Below are 19,591 nucleotides of genomic sequence, written 5' to 3'. Positions count from 1 at the left end.
CTCCCACTGATGTCCCTGATGCTCCTCGAGGGAGGGGAAGCCAGGGGGGCTCTGCATGCTGCTCCCACCACAAGCGCCAGTTCCGCAGCTCCCATTGGCTGGGAACCGCAGCCAATGGGGGCTGCAGGGGCAGCACTTGCAGGCGTGGGCAGTGCGCGAAGCCCTCTGACTCCTCCGCCTAGGAGCTGCAGGGACATGCCAGTGGGAGCCGGGGAGCTTCTCCCCCGCCACCCCCAGGTAAGTGCTGCCTTGCACCCCAACACCCTGCCCCAGCCCTGAGCCCCCTCCCACACCCAAACTGCTGTTGCTGCTGGCCCAGAGGTTGCCCAGCTCAGGCAGCCCCTTAGCCAGCCACACTGGCTGCAGAAGTCACAGAGGTCACGGAAAGTCATGAAATCCATGACTTGCGTGCATGGGCGGTGGGTGAACTAGTGGCTTGGGGAGGCTAGCCCCCGGGCTGGCCCACCCCTTCCCACCTGAGGCCCCGTCCCTCCCTCCTCCTTCCCCCCCAAGCCCAGACACACTCCCTGCAGCCCTGAGCCCTGGATCACTGGACAGGCAGGTGGCCGCCAGCCCCGGAACGCTGGGCGGGCATGCACCTCCCCCAACCCAAAGCACCAGGCCGGCGGCCCACCCCCCCAGCCTCAGAGCACCAGACACCGCACAGCCCCCAGCCGCGGAGCACTGGGCAGGCGGGTGGCATGTGCCCCCCCCCAGCCCTGGAGCACTGAGCAGCGCAGCCCCTGGGCCAGGGGCCCTCCCAGTCCCAGCTACTCCAAGTCCCAGCCACCCAAGCCCCAGCCCCAGCAGGCTTCCCTTCCTGGAAGAGGAGCAGCCTGCCTGGGCTGGGGCCAACAAACAGCAAGAAGGGCCACGCGGGGGTGTTTGTGGAGGCACAGCCTTCCCCTGCTTATTAGATGTGCCACCCATGCTCCCATGACCTCCGTGACAGACACGCAGGCTTAATTAGAGTCAAATAATGGGGACAGATGCAGGCTGCCTATGTGCAATGCCATAGATGACTGGCCCAGGTGGGTACCTGTGCCGTCCTGTCTCACACTGCTGTTCGCAGAAACCAGCTTCGTTTCCAGCTCCCGCTAGATACCACCCAAGTGACAGGTCTTGCCATGAGCATGATTGTGTGTATTTTTCTTCCTCAGCTGCTAGTCTCGAGCATCCCAAGCACCCAGATCCCTGCAGTGGGGTGCAGTGCCGAAGGGGGCACCAGTGCATCGACAAGAATGGAGAGCCAGATTGCATCCCTGACTTTCGAACCTGCAACTCAGTGTACTGCAAAGAAGGGACTACTTGCAATATTGTACACGGCTGGCCCAGGTGCGTCCCCAGCCCGCCGTCCTGCCATCACATCAAATGCAAAAAGGGGACTGTGTGCAAACTTCAGAATGGCTGGCCCAGCTGTGTCCCTGTGCCATCCTGCCAGAACACTCATTGCAAGGACGGGACCTTTTGCCAGATGGCAGACAGTGGGCCCAAGTGCATCCCTGTACCATCCTGCAAGAACACCCATTGCAAGGAAGGGACAGTGTGCAATATCATAGATGGCTGGCCTAAATGTGTTCCCATGCCATCCTGCCAGAACATCCACTGCAAAAAAGGGACCATGTGCCAGGTCGTAGATGGCTGGCCGAAGTGTGTCCCTGTGCCATCCTGCCAGAAGACCCACTGCAAGGAGGGGACCATGTGCCAGGTCATAGACGGCTGGCCCAAGTGCATCCCTGTGCCGACCTGCCAGAACACCCACTGCAAGGAGGGGACCATGTGCCAGGTCATAGACGGCTGGCCCAAGTGCATCCCTGTGCCGACCTGCCAGAATACCCACTGCAAGGAGGGGACCATGTGCCAGGTGATAGACAGCTGGCCCAAGTGCGTCCCTGTGCCATCCTGCCAGAACACCCACTGCAAAAAGGGAACCGTGTGTCAGGTCGTAGATGGCTGGCCCAAGTGCATCCCTGTGCCATCCTGCCAGAATACCCACTGCAAGGAGGGGACCATGTGCCAGGTCGTAAATGGCTGGCCCAAGTGCGTCCCTGTGCCATCCTGTCATAACACCCACTGCAAAAAGGGCACAGTGTGCAAAGATATAGATGGCTGGCCCAAGTGCGTCCCTGTGCCATCCTGCCAGAACACCCACTGCAAAAAGGGCACAGTGTGCAAAGATATAGATGGCTGGCCCAAGTGCATCCCTGTGCCATCCTGCCAGAACACCCACTGCAAAAAGGGCACAGTGTGCAAAGATATAGATGGCTGGCCCAAGTGCATCCCTGTGCCATCCTGCCAGAACACCCACTGCAAAAAGGGCACAGTGTGCAAAGATATAGATGGCTGGCCCAAGTGCATCCCTGTGCCATCCTGCCATAACACCCATTGCAAAAAGGGCACAGTGTGCAAAGATATAGATGGCTGGCCCAAGTGCATCCCTGTGCCATCCTGCCATAACACCCATTGCAAAAAGGGCACAGTGTGCAAAGATAAAGATGGCTGGCCCAAATGTGTCCCTGTGCCATCCTGCCAGAACACCCACTGCAAAAAGGGAACTGTATGCCACATGATATATGGCTGGCCCAAGTGCATCCCTGTGCCATCCTGCCATGACACACTCTGCAAAGAGGGCACCGTGTGCCAGGTCATAGATGGCTGGCCCAAGTGTGTCCCTGTGCCATCCTGCCAGAACACTCATTGCAAAAAGGGTACCATGTGCCAAATCATAGATGGCTGGCCCAAGTGCATCCCTGTGCCATCCTGTCAGAACACCCACTGCAAAAGGGGGACCGTGTGCCAGGTCGTAGATGGCTGGCCCAAGTGCATCCCTGTGCCATCCTGCCAGAATACCCACTGCAAGGAGGGGACCATGTGCCAGGTCGTAAATGGCTGGCCCAAGTGCGTCCCTGTGCCATCCTGCCAGAACACCCACTGCAAAAAGGGCACAGTGTGCAAAGATATAGATGGCTGGCCCAAGTGTGTCCCTGTGCCATCCTGCCAGAACACCCACTGCAAAAAGGGGACTTTTTGCAGCATAGTAGATGGCTCGCCTAGGTGTGTCCCCATGCCATCCTGCCAGAACACCCATTGCAAAAAGGGCACAGTGTGCAAAGATATAGATGGCTGGCCCAAGTGCGTCACTGTGCCATCCTGCCATAACACCCATTGCAAAAAGGGCACAGTGTGCAAAGATATAGATGGCTGGCCCAAGTGCGTCCCTGTGCCATCCTGCCATAACACCCATTGCAAAAAGGGCACAGTGTGCAAAGATATAGATGGCTGGCCCAAGTGCATCCCTGTGCCATCCTGCCATAACACCCACTGCAAAAAGGGCACAGTGTGCAAAGATATAGATGGCTGGCCCAAGTGCGTCCCTGTGCCATCCTGCCATAACACCCACTGCAAAAAGGGCACAGTGTGCAAAGATATAGATGGCTGGCCCAAGTGCGTCCCTGTGCCATCCTGCCAGAACACCCACTGCAAAAAGGGAACAGTGTGCAAAGATATAGATGGCTGGCCCAAGTGTGTCCCTGTGCCATCCTGCCAGAACACCCACTGCAAAAAGGGCACAGTGTGCAAAGATATAGATGGCTGGCCCAAGTGCATCCCTGTGCCATCCTGCCAGAACACCCACTGCAAAAAGGGCACAGTGTGCAAAGATATAGATGGCTGGCCCAAGTGCGTCCCTGTGCCGTCCTGCCAGAACACCCACTGCAAAAAGGGCACAGTGTGCAAAGATATAGATGGCTGGCCCAAGTGCATCCCTGTGCCATCCTGCCAGAACACCCATTGCAAAAAGGGCACAGTGTGCAAAGATATAGATGGCTGGCCCAAGTGCATCCCTGTGCCATCCTGCCAGAACACCCACTGCAAAAAGGGGACTTTTTGCAGCATAGTAGATGGCTCGCCTAGGTGTGTCCCCATGCCATCCTGCCAGAATACCCAATGCAAAAAGGGCACAGTTTGCCAGATCATAGATGGCTGGCCCAAGTGTGTCACCGTGCCATCCTGCCAGAACACCCACTGCAAAAAGGGGTCTTTTTGCAGCATAGTAGATGGCTGGCCCAGGTGTGTCCCTGTGCCATCTTGCCAGAACATCCAGTGCAAAAAGGGAACCATGTGCCAGGTCGTAGACGGCTGGCCCAAGTGTATCCCTGTGCCATCCTGCCAAAACACCCAGTGCAAAAAGGGGACTTTTTGCAGCATAGTAGATGGCTCGCCTAGGTGTGTCCCTGTGCCGTCCTGCCAAAACACCCAGTGCAAAAAGGGCACAGTGTGCAAAGATACAGATGGCTGGCCCAGGTGTGTCCCTGTGCCGTCCTGCCAAAACACCCAGTGCAAAAAGGGCACAGTGTGCAAAGATACAGATGGCTGGCCCAGGTGTGTCCCTGTGCCATCCTGCCAGAACACCCACTGCGAAAAGGGGACTTTTTGCAGCATAGTAGATGGCTCGCCTAGGTGTGTCCCTGTGCCGTCCTGCCAGAACACACAGTGCAAAAAGGGGACTGTGTGCAAGGTTGAAGATGGTTGGCCAAAATGTGTCTCTGTACCATCCTGCCAGAATACCCATTGCAAAGAAGGGACCCTCTGCCGGGAGGAAGGTGACTGGCCCAAGTGTGTCCCTGTGCCATCCTGCCAGAACACCCGCTGCAAAGAGGGGACTGTGTGCAAGCTTGATGATGGTTGGCCCAAGTGTGTCCACATCCCACCATCCTGCAAAGAAATCCAGTGCAAAGAAGGAACAGCGTGCAAGATGGTAAACGGCTGGCCCAACTGCCTCCCTGTGCCGTCCTGTCAGAACACCCATTGTAAAGAGGGCATGGTGTGTGAGATGCTTCAAGGCTGGCCCATGTGTGTCTCCTCCCCGCCTTCATCATGTGCTGCCTTTTTGTGCCAAGAAGGGACCATGTGCGAGATGGGGAAGGATGGCCCCAGGTGTGTTCCCGTGCCACCATCCTGCCTGAATTTCCAGTGCCCACCAGGGACTGTGTGCGAGATCGTTCACGGCTGGCCCAGTTGTGTCCCAGTGCCATCCTGCCACCACTTCAAGTGCAAACAGGGCACTGTGTGCAAACTGGTGAATGGCCAGCCAGAGTGTGTGCACACCCCACCAGCCTGTGAGGGAGTACATTGCAAGGAAGGGACTGTGTGTAAGGCCATCGATGGCTGGCCCAAGTGTATGCGATTTTTCAGAGCTGCCCCATTGTCTCCACCGTCTTGTGCTGAAACTGCCTGCAAACCGGGCACCGTGTGCCAGATGGTGGATGGCTGGCCCAAGTGCATGCCAAAGAAACCCTCCTGTGATGGCATCCGTTGCAAACCAGGTACCGTGTGCCGGATGCTGGATGGTTGGCCCAAGTGTGTGCAGAAGAAACCCTCCTGTGAGAACATCCGTTGCAAACCAGATACTTTGTGTCAGATGGTGGACGGTTGGCCCCAGTGTGTGCCAAGGAAACCCTCCTGTGATGGCATCCGTTGCAAACCAGGTACCGTGTGCCGGATGGTAGGCGGCTGGCCCAAGTGCGTGCCGAAGAAACCCTCCTGTGACAGTGTGCATTGCAAACCAGGCACCGTGTGCCAGATGGTGGACAGCTGGCCTCTGTGTGTGCCAAAGAAGCTCTCCTGCGACAGCATCCGTTGCAAACCAGGTACTGTGTGCCATATTGTGAACGGCTGGCCGCAGTGTGTGCCAAAGAAACCCTCCTGTGAAACCATCCTCTGCAAACCGGATACCTTGTGTCAGATGGTGGATGGTTGGCCCCAGTGTGTGCCAAGGAAACCCTCCTGTGCCAGCATCCGTTGCAAACCAGGTACCGTGTGCCAGATGGTGAATGGATGGCCCAAGTGCGTGCCAAAAAAACCCTCCTGTGATGGTGTGTATTGCAAACCAGGCACTTTGTGCCAGGTGGTGAACGGCTGGCCCAAGTGCGTGCCAACCCACAAGTCCTGCGACACTGTCCAGTGCAGCAAAGGGATGGTGTGCGAGGTGGCAGGTGGTTGGCCCCAGTGCGTCCCAGCATCGCGCTCCCAGCCCATCTGCTGGGCCTCAGGCCACCCCCACTACCACACCTTTGACGGGCACAGCTACGACTTCCATGGCACCTGCAGCTACACTGTGGTCAAGACCTGCAGCCATAAGCCCAAGCTCCCTGCCTTCCACATCATCGCCAAGAGCCAGAAGCGCGGCAACACACGGGTCTCCTTCGTCAGCCAGGTCACCGTCAAGGCCTACCACTACAACATCACCATGGTCAAGTACGAGTATGGGCTCGCCAGGGTAAGGAACTCAGTGCAACCCACAGCCATGCCATTGGGGTCAATGGGGCTAAGTCACTTCTCACTCACCCAATGTAAATCCGGAGTGACTCCACTGGAGCTAATGGAGTTACACCTTTGTGTGCGAGTGGAGAATCAGGTTCCACTGACTATAACAGAGTGGATCAGATCAGGGCCAGCTCCAGCATTTCTGCTGCCCCAAGCAAAAAAAAAAAAAAAAAAAAGCCGCAATTGGCGGCGGCAGCAGTTCAGCGGCAGGTTCTTCGCTCCTAGAGGGAGTGAGGGACCTGCCGCCCCTGAATTGCCGCAGGTGCCGCCCCTCTCCCTTGGCCGCCTCAAGCACCTGCTTGTTAAGCTGGTGCCTGGAGCCGGCCCTGGATCAGATGCATCCAGTAGCCACCCTTTTTTGCCAGACACTGCCCAGACAGCAGGACACAGTCCCTGCCCCTCCTGAGATCAGGGCCCTGTTGTGCCAGGCACTGCCCAGACTCACAGCGAGAGACACTCCCTGCCCCCCAAGATCTCACAAGCTGAACAGAAATGGGAGGATGTTGCAGCGCTAGCATACAAGGTAGGAGATCTTGGTTTACAATTCCCTGCTGTGCCACAGATTCTCTGTTTGATCCATGTATTCTGTGGATAATGGCCCTGCTCTCTCTCCCAGGGGTTGTGAAGTTAGATCCGTTAATGCTTGCGAGGGGCCTAGATGCTCCAGTGGAGGAGGTCCTGGCACTGGGAGATTATGGCTGAGTTCTGCCAGGTAGGCTGCCTGGTTCCCAAGGGAAATTGGCATCCAGATCCCTTGTAAAGGGTGGTGGGAAAAAATCCCACCCTAGTACAAGGGACAGAGCCAGGAATCAACATTGCTGAGGCCTAGCCCAGCTCCCAAGCCAATGCTGAGGGAAAGCCCTAGTGACACAGGTGGGACTTGAACTCAGGTTTCCAAAGACCCCAGCCAAGGCCTTAGCCACAAGGCTGCTCTTCCCCTCAGCCTGGTGTTCGGCATTTAGCATGATGGAGGCTGTTCCCTTAACCCTCCCCAGGTGAACGGCCAGCGGACCCGCCTGCCTGTCTCCCTGCACGACGGGAAGCTCTGGCTCCACCAACGGGGAGGCCAGCTGGTCGTGGAGGCTGAGTTTGGCCTGAAGGTCTACTACGACTGGAACTACTATCTGGTGGTCAAAGTCACCAAGGCCTTCCTGGGCCGGCTGTGTGGCCTGTGTGGCAACTACAATGGGGACCCCAGTGATGACTTCCTCACCCCCTCGGGGCACCCAGCTGCCAATGCCTTGGAGTTTGGCAAGAGCTGGAAGGTGGAGGATGGTGACAGACAGTGCCGGCATGCCTGCAAGGGGAAGTGTGGGGGCTGCTCACCGGAGTTGGTGAGGCACTACCGCGGAGAGGCCTACTGTGGTCTGATCACCAAGACAGCCCAAAATGGCCCCTTCCGGCGTTGCCATGCTTTGATCAACCCCAAAGCCTTCCTGGATGACTGCGTGGCCGACCTCTGCACCTACGATGGCTACAAGCAGATCCTGTGCCGGGCGCTCAAGACTTACGCGGACGCCTGCCAACGGGAGGGCGCAGTGGTGAAAGACTGGAGGAAGCAGGCCGGCTGCCGTGAGTAATGAGAGGAGATGGGGCCATGCAGGGCCGGTGCAACCATTTAGGCGACCTAGGCTGTTGCCTAAGGTGCTAGGATTTGGGGGGCGCCATTTTCTTCAGCAGTGACTGCGGCAGCTGGATCTTTGGCTGCCCTGGTCGCCGCTGGCATTTAGGCGGAGGGAGCTGGGGCAGTGGAGCGCAGGTAGGGCCGCCTGCAGCAAGGGGGGGGGCACGCAGGGGAACTCCCCACCCCAGCTCACCCCTGCCCCGCCTCCTCCCCGAGCACGCCGTTGCTGCTTCACTTCTCCCAGCTCTGATTGGCGCCGCAAGCCTGGGAGGCGGGAGAAGTGAAGCAGCCACGGCGTTCTCGGGGAGGAGGCGGGGCAGGGGTGAGCTGGGGCGAGGGGGGTGCCTCAGGGTGAGGGGGTGGGGAGCTGCCTCAGGGCAGAGGGGGGAGCTGCCGCGGGGGGGGGCGCCTCAGGGCGGGGGCTCGGGGATGGGGGGGTGCAAGGTGGAAGTTTCACCTAGGGTGCGAAACATCCTTCCACCGGCCCTGGGGCCATGGGCAGCCATATCATTGAGTGCTGGGAGTGTGGGGAAGGGCTGAGGACATGGGTGTTCTGTCCAATGGGTGCATTTTGTTGGGTTTCCACCAGCATGGGGCTCTGGGTCCCAATATGATGGAATGTGGTGTTAATGTCTGGATGGAAGGATAGGTATAGGTCCTATAGAAGGGTGGATAGACAGAGTAGATGCATATATGGACAGACACATCTATTAGATGGATGGGTGGATACCATGGATGGATGGAGAGGTGAACACATAGATAGAGACAAATGGAAGATACCTGGATAGACTGGATGATAGATACCACGGATGGATGGAGAGATGGAGACAGATGGAAGATGGATGGATAGATATTGCAGAAGGGCGGTTAGATGTATGCTGTGGATGGAGATGGACTGTAACTAGTTGGATGGATGAATATACTGTCTGCAGTGTGCATGTGTAATAACTACCACCTCCCGCAGGATGTGTTGCATCTGGTCTGTGTGTGTGTGTGTGTGTGTGTGCCCGCACCCACTGCTGGATGGAATCAGATTTGAACAGCTGTGTGTCATACCCCCCATACTGCTGTCAACAGAGAGCAATTCCACTTTAGCACAGGAGGCCCAGGCCTGTGTTTGCACAGCAGAAGAAGACCCCGGGGCACGCGTATAATGCAGCAGAGACTCCAGTGGCCATGGCTTTGTTAGGGAGCAGTAACCACTGACGCTGGTGTCCTGTCCCTTTGACAGCTCTGCCCTGCCCAGAGAACAGCCAGTACCAGCTCTGTGGCTCTGCCTGCCCTTCCACGTGTAACGACTTTGCATCCCTGGACAAGTGCCGCTTGCCCTGCATGGAGACCTGCCAGTGCAAGCAGGGCTACATGCTGGACGGGGGTCAGTGCATCCCCAAGGGGCGCTGCGGCTGCATCCACAAGGGGCGTCTCTACGCCCCCGGAGAGCATTTCTGGGGGGATAAGACGTGCCGGCAGAAGTGCCAGTGCAACCTGCACAGCAGGAAGGTCACCTGCCAGATCTCCCGGTGCCAGGAGGGTGAGGAGTGCCGGGTGGCCAACGGCATCCGGAGCTGCTACCCCACCCGCTACGGAACCTGCTCCGCCCTGGGGGAGTCGCACTACATCACCTTCGACGGGCTGCACTACGACTTCCGCGGCACTTGTGTCTACCTCCTGGCTGGCTTGTGCCACAAGAACTCCAACCTGGTGAAGTTCCAGGTCCTGGTGCAGTACCAGAGGAAGGGCAGCAAGAATGGCTCTGGCACCAAGGTGGTAGAGATCCAGGTCTACGGAGTGAAGCTTGTCATTATCCACGGAAAGGTCCGGGTAAGTGTGCAGTCACTGCAGGGTAAGTGTGCAGTTGTTGCAGGGTAAGTGTGCAGTCACTGCATGCAGCTGCGCAGATGCAGGCACCTTCTTTTGACATCAAGGAGTACTACCCAGTAAAGAGTGAATACATACAGAATAAAGAATGAGTAAAGAGAAACTACTGAGTAAGGAATGAGTAAAGAGTTATTAGCGAGTAGCTAATAAGTATTGAATAAGTAGTGGGTAAGGAATATGTAACGAGTAGCTACTAAATAAGGAACAAGTGTTGAGTAAGGAGTGAGCAAGTGAATAAATACTGACAAAGGATCAAGAAATGAATTTACTACTGAGCAACTAGTGGGGAATGAGTAAGTCATGGATAATGAATGAGTAAATAGCAAGTAAATACTGAGAAAGAATGAGTAAGTACTGAATAAGGAGAAAGGAAGTAGTAACTACAGAGTAAGAGGTGAGTAAGTACAAAGTAAGGCATAAACATTGATGAAGGCATAACTTCTTAGTAAGTAGTGAATACTGAGTAAGGAAAGCATAAGGCACAAATACTGAGTAAGGAGCAAGGAAGTTATAACTTCTTAGTAGGTAATGAGTAACTACTGAGTAAGGAGTGAGTAATCAACAAACAGCTCAGTAATGTAATTTTCTAACAGCGCATTGTTCAACAGAATTATTTTAATAGTGTTGATTTTGAAACAAACTTGTGTTGTTAAGATAAGGAAGTGTGGTTTACTACTTCTCATAACACAAGAACTATGGGTCACCAAATGAAATTAAAAGGCAGCAGGTTTAAAACAAATAAAAGGAAGCATTTCTTCACACAACACACAGTCAATCTGTGGAACGCCTTGCCAGAGGATGTTGTGAAGACCAAGACCATAACAGGGTTCAAAAAAGAACTAGATAAATTCATGGAGGATAGGTCCATCAATGGCTATCAGCCAGGATGGGCAGGGATGGTGTCCCTAGCCTCTGTTTGCCGGAAGCTGGGAATGAGCGATAGGGGATGGATCACTTGATGATTACCTGTTCTGTTCATTCCCTCTGGGGCATCTGTCACTGGCCACTGTCAGAAGACAGGATTCTGGGCTAGATGGACCTTTGGTCTGACCCAGTAGGGCCGTTCTTATGTTCTTATGTCCTTGTTTGAACATTAATTGTTAATTTCGTGAGCATTCATGCCCGCCATACAATTTCCATACCCAGATGTGGCCCTCAGGCCAAAAAGTTTGCCCATCCCTTAGTTACTAAGGGGTAAGGAATAAGTAGGTAGTGAGTAGGGAATGAGTAACTCCTGAGTAAGGAATGAATCATGAGTAATTAATAAAAACTACTGACTAAATACTTAGGACTCTGGATTAGGCTCTGTGAGTCAAAGATGTACAAGATGTTCCAGTCTCGGTCCTGTGCCCACTGAGCGGGATCTGTATTCACCTAGACACCGAAGGGTGTTTTCTCCTGGGCTAAAGATGTTTCCATGGCCAGAGATCAGTTTTAATCCTGGAGTATTCTCTCTCCTCTTGTATCCCACTGCTACCCTCCACAGCTGAACGGCCTGCAGATCAACCTCCCCTACAATATCGACTATGACAAGATCTCTGCCTACCACCGGGGCTGGGACATAGTAGTGAAGACGGCCTTTGGCCTAACAGTGACCTTTGATGGCCAGAACCACATCCGGGTGAAGGTGCCAGCCACCTATGGCCGCTCAGTGTGTGGCCTGTGTGGCAATTTTGATGGGGAAGATGCCAATGACATGACCATGAGCAACCTGCTGCCAGCGCCCACCCCATCGGACTTTGGAAGGAGCTGGAAGGTCCGGGACATCCCAGGCTGCATGGAGATGGAGAAGGAAGACTGCATGGACATAGCGAGGGTGGAGAAGCAGCATAGAAAGGGCAAGAAAGAGTGCGGGCTCCTCCTGGCCAGGGATGGCCCATTCAAGAAGTGCCACAACAAGGTGAACCCAGAGGGGTACTTCAAAGACTGCATCTTCGACCGCTGTTCCCACAAGGACAACCAGACTGTGGTCTGCCACATCCTCGCCTGCTACGCTGCAGCCTGCCAAGCAGCTGGTATCAAGGTCTATGAGTGGAGGACCAATAAATTCTGCCGTGAGTGTGCCCACTGCATGGTGTGTCATCTCTTCCCTCACCCCTGGGGCTCGTGCTTTTAGATCCAAGGGTCCCAGGTTTGATTCCCACTGAGCACTCTGTATAAATACATTCCCACGGACAAGCCAGCTGGTGACACTTCCATGGTCCCAGCCGCCCAGGGATGGGGTGGGATCCAAGGGGCAGGTCCTCTCTCCAGTCTCTGGTTGGGTGGGAGAGGGGCAGGGACATGTGGGAGGAGGGGATGGGTTGTTGGGGGATGGAAAAGAGGGGAAGAGAGTTTGGGAGCATAGAGGAGATGGAGAGAGGATCACGGGAATAGGGGTCAGGGTCAGCACTAGGAAGCTGGGACATCCACATCCCTCTGATGTTCCTCGTAGGGCCACCCTGCCCCCAGAACAGCCACTACGAGATGTGCTCCAGCAGCTGTCCAGCCACCTGCCGCAGTCTCTATGTCCCGACCCGCTGTCCCAGCAAGTGCCGGGAGGGCTGCGTGTGCGACGAAGGCTTTGTGCTGAGCGGTGAACAGTGCGTCCCCCTCTCCCAGTGCGGCTGCGTCCACCGGGGCTTCTACTACAAGCCAGGCGAGACCTTCTACCCCAACGGCTTCTGCAAGCAGAAGTGTTCATGCCAGGCCGGAGGGATCGTGGAATGCCACCATTTCTCCTGCGGCCCCAACGAGGAGTGCCGGGTAGTGGACGGCATACAGAAGTGCCACCCAGTGGTGCCCAGGACTGGCACATGCCATGCCGCTGGTGACCCCCACTACCTGACCTTCGACGGCTTCCCCTTCGATTTTCAAGGCAACTGCACCTACGTCCTTGCCAAGAGTTGTGTCCGAAAGGGCTACCTGCCTTCCTTTGCCATCCACGTGAAGAATGAACGGCTGGGCAGGAGCAAAGCTGCTGTCACCAACACTGTGTCCATCATCGTCTACAGACGCACATTCACATTAGTGCGGAACAGGAACGGCATTGTCCTGGTAAGAGCGCACATAGGGCTCTTGGGGAGCCTCTGTCTCTGATTGGCTGCCAAAGGTGGCAGGGCATGAGGGAAAGGCGGGATGGGGAAGAGGGGTGGAGGGATGCAGGAGGGTGATAGGTGGAAGGATAAGGGGATGCAGAGAGAGAAGGGTGGAGAGATAGATACTAGACTGGTGAATAGGTGGATTAATGGGTGGATAAGGAGATGCATAAATGGATATTAATGGATGAATCGATACAGATCATTGGGTGGGTGGATACTGGTGGATGGAAGGAAGGGAATGTGTGTGGATGGATGGATAAGGTGAGTGGGTGAATTGGTGGCAAGATGGATAAGGTGGATGGGTGGACGGACGAGGGGGATGGGATGGAGAAGGTAGATGGCTGGACAGCCAAGGGGGGTGTGAATGGATGGATGGATGGATGGATGGACAAGGGGAATGGGATGGATGGAAGGATATGTAAGAGGACCTATCATAGGCAGTAGCTGCCTTACACAGTAAATGCCACAGTTCCTATTAAACCCACTCTCTCCCCTCCCCTGCCCCAGGTGGATGGCATCTCCTACTACCTTCCCTTCCAGCTGGAGAGTGGCTTGGTGCGTGTTTACTACCATGGTGCCAATGTGGTGTTGCACACCAAATTTGGCCTGCACATCTCCTTTGACCTGAACTACTATTTGGCCATCACTGTGCCCAAGAGCTACCGTAGCCAGACCTGTGGCCTGTGTGGCAACTACAATGGCAAACCACACGACGATCTCCTGCGGCCCAACGGCCACCTGGCCCGAGACCTGCGGGACTTGGGTGTCTCCTGGAGGGTGAAAGTCCCCGGGGCGGTGTGTGACCACGGCTGTGCCAGCCTGGTCTGCCCCGCCTGCCAGGAGTCCCGGAAGGCAAGCTACGTCCACAACAACTACTGCGGCATCATCCGGGCACCCTATGGACCTTTCAGTGCCTGCTACTCCACCCTCAACCCCACCGTCTTCTTCAACAACTGTGTGCACGACTTGTGTAAAGCTGGGGGGAACCGGCGGCTGATGTGCAGGTCCATCCACAGCTACGTCACTGCCTGCCAGGCCGCTGGTGTCAAGATCAAGCCCTGGAGGACCAAGAAGTTCTGCCGTAAGTGTTGCCCATGGCTGAAACCCAGTCCATCCCTCCTCGATATCCCTCTGCTTGTGTCACAGACTCACAGGTCGTGCCCACTCTTGGCCCCGTATGGTACCTCGGGGATACCCCCTTTATTGCAATGCCCTTTTCGGGGGTCCACTCTCTCTCGGGGGTTAAGCCCCTCCACCTCCTGGAACCGCACCTCTCTGAGCCATAGCACGCCTGTTTCTTACCGTTGGCCCCCTCAGGGAGTCCACTCGCTCTGGATCCCCGAGGCCTCCACTCCCAGAGGGAATAATGCCACCCTGTTCTCTAGACCGGAGCGACTCTCAGCCAGCGTAAAACAGGAGGGTTTATTGAGTGTCTGAACACAGCACAGGAAACTCTCAGGGCCCTCAGGCCTGGCCTCCTTCAGCACAGCACATCTAAGTCTCTCCCGCATCCAGGTAGGCTCTGCCTGCTCTCTTTCCAGTCCAGCTAGGCATTGGATATCACCAGCCCCAACAGCTCCTCCCCATCCTTTGTCTTCTGTCCAGGTAAACAGGTCGCTGGGGCCCTCTCTCTTCAGTTCTTTGTTCCCTTCTGGCTGGAACTGGTTGGTCAGGTCACCGGGGTCCTCTCTCCTCAGCCCATTGTCCTCCCACTGGCCTGAACTGGCTGACTGCCAAGCTGGGGTGGGCCTCTTAGTCACCAGGTCACCAGTTGTTAGGGTTTCCCATCTCCAGGCCATTGTCTGGGGGTCCCGGCTGATAGGCGAGGTCACACCTGGTCCTCTGCAACAACAAACTCTCTCCCACCACCTTGTTAAACATGCAGCACACAGGGAAACTGAGGTGCACGCACACTAGTCATGTAAAACATGACAAAAATTCCCAACTTCGTCACAGCTTGTCTCTGCATCCCTCCATCCACTTCTTTCTTGGTCCATCCATTCACAGCATCCACCTCTCTTCAGAATCTATATCTCTCTCCTTCCACTCCATCCACAGCATTCATCTACTTACAATATCTATATCTATACCCAACTGTCCATCCGTCCTTCCTCAGTATCCTTCCCTCCACATTCATCCATCCATCTGTTTGAAATCTCTCTCTCAGTCCCTCCATCCCTGTTCAGGATCTATCTTTCCACAGATCCTTCCATCCACAGTATTTATCCACCCATCCGTTCACAGTATCTATTCCACCATCCATGATATCTCTGTCCTCATCCTTTTATGCGTTTGCAGTATACGTCCAGTTAGCCACCCACAATAGCTTTCTTTCCATCTATCCACCAATTCATCCATCTATCCCTTTATTTGCAATATCTCTGTCCGTCCAACCATCCATCCACAGTAGCTGTCCACCCATCCATACCTCCATCCATCCATCTGCAGTCTCTGACCATCCATCCATCTATCCACAGTATCTATTCATCCATTCATCCCTCCATCCATCCATCAGCAGTATCTGCTGCATCCATGCATCCATCCATCCACAGTATCTCCATCCATCCATCCAGAATCTCTGTCCATCCATCCACCCATCCCTTCTTCCATCCATCCTAGTATGTCTGTCTGTCCATCTATCCATCAATCTACAGTATCTCTGTCATTCCTTCATCAGCAGTATCTCTGTTTAGCTATCCATCCCTCCATCCATCCATGAGCAGTATCTCTATCCATCCATTCATCCCTTCCTCCATCCATCCATCAGCATCTCTGTCCATCCATTCATCCCTTCCTCATCCATCAGCAGTATCTATCCATTCATCCATCCATCCCTGCCTCCATCCATCTAGCAGTATCCCCATCCATCCATCTGCAATATCTCCACTGCTCCTTTCCTCCATCCATCCATCCTCAGTATCTCCGTCCATCCCCTCCTCCATCCTTCCATCCATCAGCAGTATCTGTCCATCCATCCACCCATTCATCCAAGAGTCGCAGAAAGAGGACACTCTTATAAAACCCCTTCTCCATCCTCCTACTGTTCATTCCCTCCCCATCCATCCTCTATGCACTAACCCTCTCTATTCTCCTCTCTTCCCCTCTAGCCATGAACTGCCCAGCCAACAGCCATTACAAACTCTGTGCCAACCCCTGCTCCAGTGGCTGCAAAGGAGTGGCCAACATCACCAAGTGCCCCAAGATCTGCGCTGAAGGGTGCCAGTGCAACAAAGGCTATTTCAGGGCCGGCAACGAATGCGTCTCCATTCGGCACTGCCACTGCTTCCGCAAGGGCAGGTATTACAAGGTGAGCCCTTGCCCGACAGGGCAAGCCCAGTGCGGTAGGCATCTGGAGGCAGAGAAGGACCCAAATGAGAATCCACGGCTGCCCCACACAGAGCTGGGGAACCAGGGGTTCAGCACAGGACTGATGTGTGAGAGGGGAACAGAGAGAGATAGGGGGCTGTGGGGAGATGGAGGGGTGTGAATGGGGATGGATAGCTCAAATACCCTAACGTTGGAATCCTTCAGTCTGAAGCTGCTATTATGAAATCAGAAAGGAAGTAACATTTCATTCTGGATATTCCCAGAGCTGGGGTTAGAACCCAGGAGTCCTGACTCCCAGCCCCCCTGGTCTAACCCACTAGACCCCACTCCCCTCCCAGAACCCAAGAATCCTGGCTCCCAGCCCCCTCTCCCGCGCTCTAAGCACCAGCCCCCACCCGCCTCCCAGAGCTGGAGATAGAACCCCGGAGTCTGCTCTCTGTCCGACCATGTATCTGTCTCTCCTGGCAGCCAGGTGAGAGGGTGCTCACGGCACGGTGCCGGCAGCGGTGCAGGTGCATCCCAAGAGGTGGGGTGGTGTGCCAGTCATTCCAGTGCCCAGCAGGGGAACTCTGCGAGCTGAGCCAAGGCCGATGGGGCTGTGTGAGACGGGACGGGAACTGCACCGTCACCCGAGGCGACGTCTTCACCTCTTACGATGGGGTCTCAGGGAAGGTGCCCCTGGATGGCACCTATGAGATCTCCTCGCTCATCGACACCAGGGCCCCCAGCTGGTTCCGGGTGGTGGTAGAGTTCCAGACCTGCAAAAAGTGCCGTGCACCCAGAGTCACGGCCATCACCGTCTACTTTCACAAGCTCACCATCCTGGTCAACCGCAACGGCAGAGTCTTGGTAAGGGGGAATGCTGGGGAGGTGCCAATGGGGGCCTGTCAGTCTGTCTGACTATTGCCCCTACAGTGTCTGTCCATCCATCTGCCATATCACCTACATTGTCCATCCATCCATCTATCAATAGCATCTAACCATCCCTCTATTGTATCTCCCATCCATTCATCCTTCCATCCATTGCATTTATAGCATCTGTCCATCCATCTAACCATCTGTTGTATCTCCCATCACCGTCCATGCCACGTACAATGGCCAGCCACCCTTCCATCCATCCATAGCACCTAGTGTCCATCCATCCATAACACTTATAGCATCTGTCTATCCATCTAACCATCCATCTGTCTATTGTACCTGGAGTATCCATCCACCCATCCATCCCTAGCACTTACAGTGTCCATCCATCCATCCATCCATCCATCTACAATGTCTATCCGTCCATCCAACTCTTGCACTTACAGTGTCCATCCATTCATCCATGCCATCTGCAATGTCTGTCCATCCATCCCTCCATCCCTGGCACTTACAGTGTCTGTCTCTGTACCCACCCGACGCAGACTCTCTATCCACAGTCTGAGGTGTTTCTCTATCCCCTCTCTTTGTCTGTCTGGCATCTCTGGCAGTGACCTCTCCATTTGTATGTTCCAGGTGAATGGGCGCCCTGTGCGGCTCCCGGCCAGGCCCTCCAGAATCGTGTCAGTGAGCCGGGCAGGGAATGTGGTGACCGTGGCCCAGGGCTCGGCACTGCGGGTTCTCTTCAGCACCAGTGGGGACGTGACCGTGAGAATTAATGGGAAGCTTGCCAGGAAGGTGCAAGCCGCCTGCGGGAACTACAACGGGAACAGTGCCGACGACCTGCGCCTGCCCGATGGGACAGTCCTGGACAACATCGGCGAGGTCCTCAGCTACTGGAGATTCTCCGAGAACCCCCAGGATGGTACGTGGGGCAGAGCAGAACCAAGAGCCTGTGTCCAAAGGAGCTAAGGGGCCAGTGTCCCAGATTGGTATCTCCTGCCCCAGATCAGATCAATGGGCCCATCTAACCTGGTATCCCACCTCCACCCTGCCATCCATGGGCCCATCTACCCTCGTATTGTTCCCCCAACCCCCATCGCCACCCCAGATCAGATCAGTGGGCCTAGTATCCCCCCCACCATGGCCCCACTTCAGACCATGGGCCCATCTAGCCCTGTATTTTTAGAATAGCAGAATTTTTGACTCTCAAACGAAGAGGAAGTTAAGTGGTTGCTTTATTTAACCTTTCCCCCACCCTTTTTTTTTTTTTAGATTACGACTGAGATACGAATTTCTGAAGCCCTCTAAGGATTCAGGTCGCCCTCGGGAAATCCACCAGGCTCTAAGACACAACGGATCCCAGCTTAGCACAAGCACTAAATTCCCTTCCCTAGATCCCTGTGCAGAGCAGCTGACTTTGTGGATTGCTTGCAATGCAGAGATGCTGTTTAAACGCTATGGCGGTGGATGTCCTCAGCTGCTGTTAATCAGCGTAGACCCAGCAATGGAGTTCCACCAGCTGAAGATCTTAGTCTAGATTGCAAATTAATGCCTGATTTCAAAACTCTCTGTGTTTTTTACTAATATTACCAAGCCCCTTTTTGTCTCAAAGTGTTATGCAAATTATTTATGTTGAGGTCGCTGTACCTGCCACTGAGATGCAGCCACCTCTGGGGAGGCAGCTGGCGAACAGCCGCACAGCGATGCTTCACAAGGATGGTTAGCCCAGCACTGAGATGCAGCCACCTCTGGGGTGGGGCAGCTGGGAACAGCTGCATGGGGATGGCTCGCCCAGCGCTGAGATGCAGCCTCCTCTGGGGTGGGGCAACTGAGAACAGCCGCACGGGGATGGCTTGCCCAGCACTGAGATGCAGCCTCCTCTGGGGTGGGGTGCAACAGGTGTTTAACACACAGATGCACAGCAACACTTTGGGACAGTAAGTGAAGGAGAATCCTGAATTCAACTGAAAGCGCTCTAAGAATCTATGAATCAATAAATGCTTCTGGCAAAGGCTTTGGATTTGCTTCTGTGTCGTTATTTTTCTCCCACCTACATCTTAGTTAGTTAGCCATTTCTCTTTGCATGTGGCTAAATAGACAAACAGTCTCCTTCTGACCCCCGCTGCCCTGCTCTCTGCAGCCTGGAGCCCCCTACTCAGCCCCCATCCTGCTCTCTGAATAGATAAATAGAGAGAAAGAGAGAGCAGTGGATGGTGGATGGAACAATAGGTAGATGCACCAAAGGGTACGTCCAGACTACCCGCCGAATCGGCGGGTAGTAATCAATCTATTGGGGATCAATATATCGCGTCTCGTCTAGATGCGATATATCGATCCCCGAACGCGCTCCCGTCGACTCCGGAACTCCACCAGGGCGAGTGGCGGTAGCGGAGTCGACGGGGGAGCCGCAGCCATCAATCCCGTGCCGTGAGGACCCGAGGTAAGTCGAAATAAGATACGTCGACTTCAGCTACGCTATTCCCGTAGCTGAAGTTGCGTA

The 19,591-nt window shown here is 55.0% G+C and overlaps 1 protein-coding gene across 1 annotated transcript; it reads left to right on the top strand.

The window, feature by feature from the left end:
• The first annotated feature begins 1,018 nt into the window (after positions 1–1,018).
• On the top strand, positions 1,019–18,876 carry LOC128827334 (IgGFc-binding protein-like). The gene is made up of 11 exons (XM_054011193.1): positions 1,019–1,031; positions 1,161–6,277; positions 7,320–7,896; positions 9,180–9,769; positions 11,313–11,880; positions 12,261–12,862; positions 13,414–13,987; positions 16,014–16,213; positions 16,702–17,082; positions 17,725–18,013; positions 18,364–18,876. The coding sequence occupies exons 1-11, from the start codon at positions 1,019–1,021 to the stop codon at positions 18,372–18,374; spliced, it is 8,922 nt and encodes a 2,973-aa protein (XP_053867168.1). The 3' UTR covers positions 18,375–18,876.
• The last annotated feature ends 715 nt before the right edge of the window (positions 18,877–19,591 follow it).

The sequence above is a fragment of the Malaclemys terrapin genome, chromosome 21 (genome assembly GCF_027887155.1).
Source record: "Malaclemys terrapin pileata isolate rMalTer1 chromosome 21, rMalTer1.hap1, whole genome shotgun sequence".
Classification (NCBI taxonomy): domain Eukaryota; kingdom Metazoa; phylum Chordata; order Testudines; family Emydidae; genus Malaclemys; species Malaclemys terrapin.
The sequence above is the reverse complement of the archived record's forward strand: the minus strand, read 5'-3'. Positions and strand labels throughout refer to the sequence as shown.

What these genes read in the sequence shown, in the direction of transcription:
- LOC128827334 (XM_054011193.1), top strand. An exon ending in TTATCCACGGAAAGGTCCGG is followed by an intron (nt 9,770 to 11,312) that starts GTAAGTGTGCAG and finishes TACCCTCCACAG; the next exon opens with CTGAACGGCCTGCAGATCAA. An exon ending in GAGGACCAATAAATTCTGCC is followed by an intron (nt 11,881 to 12,260) that starts GTGAGTGTGCCC and finishes TGTTCCTCGTAG; the next exon opens with GGCCACCCTGCCCCCAGAAC.